At 43.5% G+C, this 12,506-nt stretch overlaps 1 protein-coding gene across 1 annotated transcript in view; it reads right to left on the bottom strand.

Moving 5' to 3' along the window:
- ABCC12 (ATP binding cassette subfamily C member 12) overlaps positions 1-12,506 on the bottom strand; it is a 93,963-nt gene that overhangs the window by 30,532 nt on the left and 50,925 nt on the right. Inside the window, exons 11-14 of the mRNA XM_036124326.2 lie at positions 12,394-12,465; positions 9,947-10,071; positions 2,369-2,441; positions 502-705 (exon numbers count right to left, since the gene is read on the bottom strand). Coding sequence (XP_035980219.1) covers positions 502-705; positions 2,369-2,441; positions 9,947-10,071; positions 12,394-12,465 — 474 coding nt within the window. The remainder of the gene's footprint in view (positions 1-501; positions 706-2,368; positions 2,442-9,946; positions 10,072-12,393; positions 12,466-12,506) is intronic.

Here is a 12,506-nt window from a genome sequence, read left to right as displayed (position 1 = left end):
GAGTCTTGCCTTAGCCCAAAAGCCCTGGTCTCTAGCCAAGGGCATCAGAGCCTCTTATCCCCCTCCCAGACTCTCCTGTCCTCAGGCCCACCTAGCCCTTGCTGGAGGAAGGGTGGGGCCTGAATTATTTGCTCCTGGGTTCCCACCTCCCCACAGTCATTGGTCCAGAGCTGGAGGAAGTGGCCCATGTCCACCCCATAGATAGGGGTCATTTGCTTCTGGAGAGTCTATCCTCTGGTGGAAAAAAGACTTGGCCCCACTGAACCCAAATTTAGAACCAATAGAGGCTATGCCCAGAGAACAGTAGGCAGGGCTATGTGCAAGCTGGGATGGCTGGGGAAAATCATGAATGTAACCTACACACCTTGCTCTTTCCATCCCCGACCCTGTCCAGGTGACGCCAGCCTCGGATGGGACAGGTTTAGGCAGAAGAGGAGACTCTGTGAGCATTAGGTGCCACACCCATCCTGTGACCTCATGAATCCTGCCAGTCCCAGTCACCTGCAGCTGATGGGTCACCAGGACGATTGTCTTCCCCCTGAGCGTCTTCTTAATGCACTCTTCAAAAACATGCTTCCCCACGTGGGCATCCACTGCTGACAGGGGGTCGTCCAGCAGGTAGATTTCGTGGTTTGAGTAGACAGCACGGGCCAGGCTGATCCTCTGCCGCTGCCCCCCAGAGAGGTTGAGGCCCCGCTCCCCAATCTGTAGACAGGAGCAATGTTACTGTCCATCTCTGGGCCCCATTCCCACCCTGCAGTCTTCAAGGGAACTAGAGCTTCTTGAATCTTCTCAAGACTCTTCTGCAGACTGATGATTACTACATTCCAGATCCTCCACCCTTCGCAGGGACCACCTGACTGCACTAGATGCCCTGGGAAGTGGAAGACTCACTTCTGTAGGAAACCTGGTGGGCAGTGGCAACTAGAGAAAACTCCAATGTTGAGTGAGGGGGACCTGTCCTTCCAGTGCATAGCCCATAGAGACGGGCTATGTCTTGACCACTAGCACCAAAGGCAATTGTTGAGCAGAAAGCTCTGGGAGAGTGGACAAGTAAACAGGAGGGACCAGAGCCTGGGAGAAAATGGACAAGGAGGCTCTCAATTTGCTTGCTTGTGGACCAACTCCCCACCTCCCCTAGAACCTCTAAGCTCTACAAAGACAGAAGGCATGTCTACTTTGTTTATCACTATATCCCTAAGGTCTGGCATCACACCTGACCAAGAGCGGTGCTCAGTAAGTATTTGTAAGAAAGGATGAAAAGCTAGATAACCTACTTTAGGTTATTCTGTCCAACTGACCCCAAAGTGAGCCCCCATTATGTTCAGCCAGGCATTGGGCTGAGCACAGGGGAAGGACACATGAAGCTGGACAAAAAAAAGTCCCCTATCTACTGGGAGTTCACATATCAGCAGAAAGTGGAGGCATGGTCATGCACATAATAATGGTACAAAGCAGAATTTAACAATTGCCAACTGAGAAGCATAAGATACGTATTCTGGGGCAAATTACTGCAGACTGTGGGATTCAGGAAAGTCTCCCTCAAGGGGGTGGATTTGTGGTTGGAACTTGAAAGGTGGTAACAATAGCAGGAACAGAGGTCTAGAGGCTGGAAGGCAAGTGCACACTTAGGCAGGTAGAGATGAGTAGAAGCAAACCCTGGGGAGGTGGGCCAGGGCTGCAGCAAGATGAATGCCAGGCCAGGATGGCTGTGGTGTCCATTTCCTTGACATAGGCACATTGAGGGCCCTAGCAGAGAAAGGCAATGTATTCCAAACTCGTCTTTTTTCAAGACTCTCTTTTGCTTTTGGGCAAAGTGGAAGACTAAGCAGAGGACACACTGGGATGGGGAAACAGGAAGATGGCATGGTGACCCCCTACCTTGGGTCACCTGAGTTGGCAGGCTCAACCCTGTGCCCAGGCAGCTTTTTGGACAAGCAGCTGGAAGCAATGTTTGGAGGGCAGAGTAAACGAGCCAAGAAGGGGCCCTTGAGACTCCAGCCACAATGCAGCATCCCTGGACCTCTGTGTTTGGAGGACAGAGCCAGTCCATAAGATATGGAAGCAGCTTCCACCAGAAACCTTCTCTAAGTTAACAGGCAGATTGGGAATGGCTCCAGGAGTGACCACACTGAACCCAACACAGGTAGAGTTGGTACCACATCCGTTGTAATATTCCCCCAGAATAAACCCAGATGGAGAATTCAGGATGGTAGAACTTGGCTTTTCCCATACTTCCCAGGACCTTTCTGTCTTCCAGGGCACCCAAATGTGGATGGAACCAGGGCCTGCCAGCCTCAACACTTTCAACCTGGACAGCCAGGCTGCCATGCTGCTGCAGTGCAGCTGAGCTCCTAGCTCTGCTCACCTCAGTCAGGTCTCCATAAGGAAGGCTGCTCAGGTCCTCCTGAAGGGCACAGACTCGAACCGTGTGCTGATACCTGTGGACACAAACGACAGAAGTCAGCGTGGTAACAAAAGACCCCATTGCTGGTATCACTGGGCTAAGGCAAGGAGTTGGCCAGTTGCTTCATCTTTGATGTCCAAAGCCTCCCCTTGACCCCTAGGCATTCCCCACACACCTGATGCAGAGTTGACTCAGGGATGGCTCCTTCCCTCACAGGCTTCCTGCCCTGAGGGGAAGATGATTCAATGACGTGAAACTTCTGAAGGCAAAACTGGGGGCACCAACTGCTAGCATTGCTCTTGGAAGTCAGAGAAGGGAATGACCAGTGTGAGCTGAGGTCAATGTGGGAGGCTTCCCAGAGGATGCAAGACCGTGAATGGAAGAAATGTGTGCGGATGGAGGGTAACAGCAAGGTGCTGGGATGATTACTAATGATGACCCTGACATCTGCTCCAGGATACTCCTCAATCCACCAGTCACTCTTACCAGGTTAGAAAGAGCAGGGCTTTCTCCCCCTGAGACACCTGAGTACGCTGGGCACAGAGGATACTGTCTGAAGAACAGAGGCCAAGCAGGAATAGGATCTCAGTGCCTTGGACCTCCTAGCTTCTTTGTTTTGTCCCTCAGCATTGCCCACTGTCTAGCATTGGGCCAGTCTGTAGGGAGTCTAATGGGCAAGGCTCTAACCAACTCTCAGCAGCCATGCTGCTGGGATCAGCACCTCATCCTGCAAAGGACAGCAAAGCTGGGGGACCCATGACCTACCAGGCATGACCCCAGTCTCACTCCCTGGGAACTTCAGACAGCAAGGGATCCAGGAAAGTCAATAAGTTAGTGGGTAGGAACTGGAAAATGCTCAGGCCTCAAGATATGGGAGAGTTTCACACCCTCCTCCCTGGGTTTTCTCTGTGCCTCATTCCCGCTCAGATGGCCCGCACTGTAGATAGACTGTTTCCCAGGGCACCACAGTACACCATGTCGCTGCTTCAGGGACTAGTTCCTGCTCTGAATTCCCTAATGTTCCTGGTGTCAGTTCAAGCTCATGCCCTATGCAAGGAGCAGCTGGTTCCCACCACTGGCCCCTAGGTTTCTGTCCCACTTGACAGGCTGCCTGCCTCCACAAGGGTTAATTAGTTGACTAATTAATTGATTGATTGATTAGCTGGTTGATATCATCAGCATCATCAGCATCATTGGGGTCCTCTCTTCTCAATGCATGACAGTGGGCAAGCCTCACAACTCAGACTTTGCAGGACACACTCTCCCAATAAAAGGCACCAACAAGAGAGTGAGCAGGCAGATCATGGGTAGCTGCCCTTCAGGTGGCATGCTGACCCCTGGCAGAACTTAACGTCCTGGAACAGAAGCTGGGCAGAGCCCTGAGCATCATGCCCATACACCAAATTTAGGAGTGGTATATATATGGTGGTTAAGACTGAGGGCTTTGGCAAGGTAGCAATATTTACATTAGACAAAATAGACTTTAAAGCAAAGACTGTAACAAGAGACAAAGAAGGGTATTACATAATGATAAAGGGATCAATCCAACTAGAGGATATAACAATTGTAAATATCTATGCATCCAACATTGGAGCACCTAAATACATAAAGCAAATATTAATGAATATAAAGAGAGAAGTTGATGGTATTACAATAATAGTAAAAGATTTTAACACCCCATGTACATCAATGGATAGATCATCTAGGCAGAAAATCAATAAGAAAAGTGTCTTTGAATGATGCATTTGACCAGATGGACATAAGAGATATATAAAGGACATCCCATCCAAAAATAAGAAAATACGTTATTTTCAAGCGCACATGAACCATTCTCAGAATACATTGCATATTAGGCCACAGAACAATCCTCAATAAGTTTAAAAAGATTGAAATCATAGCACGAATCTTTTCTAATCACAACAGTAATAAAACTAGAAATCAATCACAAGAAAAAAAAACTGGGAAAAACACAAACACATGGAGTCTAAACAACATGATACTTAACAACCAATGGGTCAATGAAGCAATCAAAGAAGAAATAAAAAAATATATGGAGACAGATAAAAACACCATGGTTCAGCATCTTTGGGACACAACAAAAGTAATTCTAACAGGGAAACATATAGTGATACAGGCCTACCTAAGAAACAAGAAAAAGCTGAAATAAACAATCTAACCTTACACTTAAAGTAACTAGAAAAAGAAAAACAAAGCCCAAGAGGAGTAGAAGGAAAAGATAATAAAAATCAGAGCAGAAATAAATGACATAGAGATGAAAACAAATCAGAAAAAAAATTAATGAAACCAAGAGTTGATTCTTTGAAAAGATAAATAAAATTGATAAACAGCCAGATTCGCCAAGAAAAAGAAAGGACCCAAAAAAATAAAATCAGAAATGAGATGAAGTAACAACTGACACCACAGAAATACAAAAGATTATAAGAGAATACTATAAAAATTATATGACAACAAACTGGAGAACCTAGAAGAAATGGATACTTTTCTAGAAACATACAATCTTCAAAACTGAATCAAGGAGAAAAAGAAAATTTTGACAGACCAATTACTAGTAACAAAATTAAATCAGTAATAATGATAATAATAATAATAATGACCACCTACTGAAAAATAAAAGTCCAGGACCAGATAGATTCACAGGTGAATTCTACCAAACATTTAAGAAGAGTTAATACCTATTCTCCTCAAACTATCCTAAAAAATAGAAGAGGAAGGAAAGCTTCCAAATACATTCTATGAAGCCAGCGGTACCCTGATATCAAAACCAGACAAAGACACTATAAAAGAAAAGAAAACTACAGGCCAATATCCCTGATGAATATAGATGCCCAAATCCTCAGAATATTAGCAAACCCCATTTAACAATACATTAAAAGGATCATTCACCATGATCAAGTGGGATTTATTCTGGGGATGCAAGGATGGTTCAATATTTGCAAATCAATCAACATGGTACATCACATCAACAAAATGAAGGCTAAAAATCATATGATCATTTCATTAGATGCAGAAAAAGCATTTGACAAAATTCAACACTGTTCAAATAAAAAAAAAAAAGTCCCAACAAACTAGGTTTAGAGGGAATATACCTCAACATAATAAAGGCCATATGAAAACCCACACCTAATATCATACTCAATGGTGAAAAACTGAGAGGTTTTCCTCTAAGATCAGGAATGAGACAAGGATATCCACTTTTGCCACTTTTATTTGGCATAATACTGGAAGTTCTAGACACAGCAATCAGACAAGAAAATAAATGAGGTATTCATATTGGCAGAGAAGAAGTTAAACTGTCATTATTTGTAGATGACATGATACTACACATAGAAAATCTTAAAAACCCCGCCAAAAAACTACTAGAAGTAACAAATGAGTTCTGTGAAGTTGCAGGATACAAAATTAATACCCAGAAATTGGTAACATTTCTATACACTCATAACGAAGTAGCAGAAAGAGAAATTAAGAAAACAGTTCTATTTACAATGGCACCAAAGAAAATAATAAAATACCTAAGAATAAACTTAACCAAGGAGATGAAAGTTCTGTACTCTGAAAACTATAAAACACTGATGAAAGAAACTGAAGATGACACAAATAAATGGAAAGATATACAGTGCTCATAAATTGGAAGAATTAAAAATGTCCACATTATCCAAAGCAATCTATAGATTCAAATGCAATCCCTATCAAAATACCAACAGCATTTTTCACAGAACTAGAACAAATGATACTAAAATTTGTATCTTTGTATACAAAAGATGCCAAGTAGCCAAAGCAACCTTGAGAAAGAAAAAAAAGCTGGAGGTATCACAAGTCCAGATTTTAAGATATACTACAAAGTTATAGTAATCAAAACAGTATGGTATTGGCACAAAAATAGACACATAGATCAAAGGAACAAAATGGAGAGCTCAGAAATAAACCCATACTTAAATGGTCACTTAATCTATAACAAAGGAAGCAAAAATATACAATGGGAAAAGACAATCTCTTCAATAAACAGTGCTGAGGGGTGCCTGGGTGGCTGTTGGTTAAGCGTATGCTTTCGGCTCAGGTCATGATCCCAGGGTCCTGGGATTGACCCCGCATCAGGCTCCCTGCCAGCTGGGAGTCTGCTTCTCCCTCTGCTCCTCAGCCCGCTCATGCTCTCTCTCTCCCTCTCTCTCTCTCACTCACTCTCTCAAATAAATAAATAAAATCTTTTTTTAAAAAATGGTACTGAGAATACCGGACAGCTGTGTGCAAAAGAATGAAACTGGGTCAATTTATAATACCATTTCACAAAAATAAACTCCAAATGGATTAGACCTAAATGTGAGAACTAAGGCCATAAAAATCCTAGAAGAGAACACAGGCAGTAATTTCTCTGATATTGGCTGTAGCAACATTTTTTTAGATATGTCTCCTAAGGCAAGAGAAACAAAAGCAAAAATAAATTATTGGGACTACATCAAAATAAAAAACTTTTGGGGACACCTAGGTGGCTCAGTCAGTCAAGCATCCAACTCTTGATCTCAGCTCAGGTCTTGATCTCAGGGCCATGAATTTGGACCCACTAATAAACAAACAAACAAACAAATAAATAACTTTTGCACAGCAAAGGAAACCATCAACAAAACAAAAAGGCAACCTACTGAATGGGAGAAGATATCTGCAAATGACACATCCAATAAAGGGCTAATATCCAAAATATATAAAGAACTGACACAGCTCAATACCAAAAAAAAAAAAAAAATCTGATTAAAAAATAGGCAGAGGACCTGAATAGATATTTTTCTAAAAAAGACATACAGATGGCCAACAGACATATAAAAAGATGCTCAATATCATTAATCATCAGGAAAATCAAAACCATAATGAGATATCACCTTACACCTGTCAGAATGGCTAAAATCAAAAAGGCAAGAAATAACAAGTGTTGGAGAGGATATGAATAAAAAGGGACCCTCATACACTGTTGGTGGGAATGTAAATTGGTGCAGCCACTCAGAAAAATAGTATAAAGTTTCTTCAAAAATTAAAAAATAGAAATACCATATGATCTAGTGATTCCACTATGGGGTATTTACCCATAGAAAACAAAGACACTAATTGGAAAAGATATATGCACACCTATGTTTATTGCAGCATTATTTACAATAGCCAAGATATGGAAGCAACCTAAGTGTCCATTGATGGATGAATGGATAAGGAAAATGTGATGAGTGTGTATGTGTGTGTGTACATGCACGCACACGCATGGTGTGTAATGGAATATTACATGACCTTAAAAAAGCATGAGATCATGCCATTTGCAACAACACGGATGGGCCTAGAGGATATTATACTAAATGAAATAAGTCAGACTAAGAAAGACAAACACCATATGGTTTTACTTATATATGCAATTTAAAAAAAACAAATGAATAAACAAACAAAAAACAGAGTCAGACCCATAAATACAGAGAACAAATTGATGGTTGCAGGTGGGGGAAGGAAGTGGGCAAAATGGGTGAAGGGGGTCGGTGGGAGGTACAGGCTTCCAGTTATAGAATGAGTAAGTCATGGGGATGAAAGGTACAACACAGGGTATCTAGTCAATGATACTGTAATAGAGTTGTATGGTAACTGATGGTAGCTACACTTGGGGTGAGCACAGCATAACATATAGAGAAACTGAATCACTATGTTGTACACCTGAAACTAATGTAACATTGTGTGTCAAATACACTCAAATAAAAAAACTTTTTTAAAAGACCAGGGGCTTTGGAATCAGAACAATCTGTGTTTGAATCCAGCTGGGTAACCTTGGACAAGTGAATGTACCTCCCTGATCCTCACCCTCCCCTCTGTAAATTGGGCTAATAACTCTCATTGGGTTTTGAGAAGGAAACAAGAACACATGTGTAGAGCCATTAGCACAATTCCTGGCGCACTGGAAATTCTCCATCAGTGGTGGTTACTATTAATATTATTACCTTTGTCAATCTTTAACTATGAGATGCAGATTGCTCAGCACTTCTTCATTCCTTTGCCACCCTTACCCCCCTTCTTAACTTTCCTCCTACACTCCTGCTTCCTGTGGCCTGAGAGCCACCATGGTCACCCTAGAGATGCCACACACAAAGGGTGCCTTGATCTACTCTACCCTCCCAATTCAAGCACCACCTTCTCTTCCTTCTCATGATCTCTGCTGCCTCTGAATAATCCAACAGGACCTCCTGACACTTGGCACATTCCTTCTTGATGCACTGTTATTTCTGTACATCCCTTACTGCCCCTTCCAGACTTGTAACACCTCAGGGGCAAAGATACATCTGAGCCACGCTTCTTTCCCCCATCATCCTGCATGAGCCTGAAAACTGCAGGTATTTGGTAAATATGTGCCCTGACATTCTGCCTGATAAAATAGGAATTCTTCCTCCTAGCTGGCTACCACAGAAAGAAAAACCATTCCAGGTGGGGTGGGGAGGAGGCCAGGAAATGCTGAGCAGAGCAGTTTAGCTGGTGCCAAGGAGTCCTGCACTGATCAGACCTTCCTGCCGCTCTTGAGCCTCCTGGCAATAGGATGTCATGGCCAGGGAAGAGGAAGGGAAGTAATAGACCTCTTGCTGGGAACGCACATGCTGGCCAATGTCAGCCAGGAAGGACAGTTTGTGGGTTCAGACAATAAAATATGAAAGTCAAGACTATCACTGGAGAGCTGACAGCCAAATTTTAAAAAAACAACTCCATTGGTCTTTACTTCAGCATCGTGGAGCTTGGGGAGGCTTCAGGGGGAGCCACATGACAGGAAGCTCCAGTGAGAACAAATGATGTTGGCCTGGTATTCAAGACTCAACCCCTGCCATTTAATAGCCTTGACCTTGAGCAGGTCAACTCCCCTTCTGAGCTTCAGCCTCTTCATCTGTAAAATGGGGATATGATGCCAGGATCTCCCTAAATAGGTGTTTATAGAACTCTAATGAGAGAATGTACATGGCAGCATACTAAATCCAGGAAGGAATCATAGAAAGCTTTACTTTCCAGTGCTTAAAATAATGGTCCAAACTGTATCCAAAAATTATGACTTGAACTTTGATTTTCTTCCATTAGATCATTTTCAGTATATTAACGGCAATATATCCTTATAGATGTGATGTCAATTAATAATTTCAGGGGTGATTAATTTGCATACCTGCTGCTCATGATTTCAAGCAGTTTTGGTTACTTGGCCTAAAGCAAAATTCCCAGATATATCTTCCTCCAATCAGACAACATATGCACTGTTACAGAAAACCTCAGAACATATGCTACTCTGCACTGGGAATGAAGTGCCAATTTCATCCATTTCTCAGAGTGTGATCACAGGTCTGCAGAAAGCGCCTCTCCTGAACTCTTGGGTCAGGAAGAGAAAAACCAACACCCATTTGGATCTGATGAACGTTTAATCAGAATTCATTAAAGAAACCCACTGAGCAAGCATTACAAATGGCATCAGCATCTATAGCAGAAGGTATCAAATATCAAAGTGCCTCATCGTTTCAAAGTTAATATTACCTTTGGTGATCATACTTTTCTCCAAATAGTATGTTTTCTCTCACATTTCCATGAAAGATCCATGCTTGCTGGGAAACATAGGCCACAGTCCCATTGACTGCCACGATCCCTTGCTGTAACTGCATCTGGAGCAAAATACCGGAATACCTTCAGAAGCTGAACCTCACAAACTTCTCTTCAGGGGCCCACTAAACCCTTGCCACCCACTTATTCCATGAACATTATCCATGATGGTGCAAGAGGGTCAACAAGATGTCTTAACCCACACTGCAAAGCACAACCGTATAGTCTGATGGTCGCAAAGTCAAAAATCTATAAGTGGCCAGGCAGGAATGTCACAAAAGAGGCAGTCGTGAGTTCTACTATAGGCTGGAGAGGCTGCATGACACCTCCGTACAACCAGAACAAGATGCCCTCTGAGGGAACCCATCACAAAGGTTCCCTTTTCCTCCAAGTGCACCAGCAGGATCCCACCCTCCTCAGCCAGGCCCCAGGGGCAGGATATAGCCTGCATGGCTGTGAAGGTGGTCCTGGTATGCCCTGTCTCAAGGAAGCAGCCTGTACATTTGGTGCAGGGCCTGGTACAAGGATTTGGGCTTGGTGCAGCCAGAATTTCTCATTCTTCAACAGGAGTGGAAAATCCAGTTTCATGTGGCACATCAAGCAATCCAATTAAAAACTTACATGGGCTCTAGTGTGTGACCCTGAGTACATAAGTTCACTTAAGATGATCCCACATGGTGGGCATCTAACAGGTAACAGTGGACACTAGTGATGATACCCTGTTCAAAGCTTTCAGGAGGCAGGATTTGTGAGAGATGGCATGGTGCTCAGGGCTGATGCAGCAGCAGCAGTATGTCATGGACAGGGAAGGAAGATAGCCAAGGTCAAAGGATGTGATGCCATTTCACCTCAGGAATGGTCCAAGGGACAGAGAACATTAGACTTGGAGAAGAGAAAATGATAATGACAATAATGGTAATAAATATAGCTAAATGAATAGAGTATATGCCAGGCACAGGGTTAAGTACATACAAAATGCTGATCACCACGACTGTCCCTGGGAATTACCCTATAACTATTATATACATTATCTTGTGGAATCCTCACCATGACCCTCCTAACCCCCATTTTACAGATGAAGACACCAAGGTTCAGAGAGGCTCAGTTACTTATCCAAGGTTAAACAGTGAGCATGAGGCTGAGACAGGTGGTAAACATAGGCAGTCTGGAGCCCACTCATCAGTCACCCTGCTGCCTCTATCCCAGTGACTACAGTGAGGCATCTAATCTCACCACTGTCACATGGGAGATAGATTCTATTTTCTCTGAGAGATTCCAAAGGAGCAGATCAAAGGGCAGAAGTTAAAAAGAGGTAAACCCTACGTCCATATACATCAAAACTCTCCAAAGAGGGAACTGAACTCCCCATTGCTGGAGATATCTGAGCAGAGTTGGCTCAGCTATTAGGGCATGCTGTGGAGAGACTCCTGTTATTAAGTAAAGAATTGGGATGGGTCACCTGTAACACACCTGCTGACTCTAGGGTTATGACAGAGATACACACACAGAATCCTAGAGCATAAGGGACCTCAGGAGCTCACCTAATTCTGCCCCCACCTCCTTCAGACAGGGAAGGAGTTATCACTCTTTCTAGAATTGAGTTAACTGAGGCCAAAAGAAGTCACCCTAGTCTAGCGGGCTCTTCTGAGCCAGTGTCCTTGTTTTTTCAGAGGTGCCTCCTCTCCCTACTACAGGCATCCAAACTTCTCTTTAGGAACAGCAGGGCGGGGAGAAAGAGGACTTTCATTTGGGATGAGAAACCATATCAGTTTAGAGCCCTGTGAATACAGTAAATGGCTTGGCTATTTTGCTGGGGTCACACAGCTAGAAGTAGCAAAGGACAAAAAAACCTGGGCTCTTCCCTCTTCCTACCACAAGGTCTGCAGAGAAGTTGAGGGCAAATTGCTGTTTTAGTTGATGCATGCATTCAGCCACTCCATCAAAGAAGCTTTGACTGAGCCAGTGTGGTCTGGGAAGACACTGGAGATATGGAGATGGACATGGGGAAAAACACATCTAGAGACATGGTGAGTCATAGGTTCCTCAGTCCTTCCCTGCCAAGCCACCTTGCTGGCCTTTCTAATCAGAATAGCCCAAGTCATGGGAAACACCATGTACTTAATGACTTGTCTCAAGGAAACAGTCATTGTTTAACACATGTCCTTAGGAGGTAAACCTAAGGGTGTATGAAAAGCTCAGCACCACCTGGAAAAGGAGCATGGAGCTACTGAGCACATTAACCTCCTGGAAATCACTATTAACTGTGTGCACAGCATCCAATGCCATCGAGCCCAGCTGCTGGGTCCACTGTTCTCAAAGGGCCCCAGACATAGCAGGTGGGGACCATTTGACTGTCATGTCAGTGCTCCATCTTCGCAGCTTACCTGTCCTAGGAGAGCTGCAATGAGGGAGCTCTTTCCACTTCCAACATTCCCGCATATTCCCAAGACCTTCCCCTACCAGAGAAACAGAAAAAAAGACACAGTCATTCCACCAG

This window comes from Halichoerus grypus, chromosome 15 (assembly GCF_964656455.1).
Source record: "Halichoerus grypus chromosome 15, mHalGry1.hap1.1, whole genome shotgun sequence".
Classification (NCBI taxonomy): domain Eukaryota; kingdom Metazoa; phylum Chordata; class Mammalia; order Carnivora; family Phocidae; genus Halichoerus; species Halichoerus grypus.
Note: the sequence above shows the minus strand (reverse complement) of the source record. Positions and strands in the feature narration are given on the sequence as shown.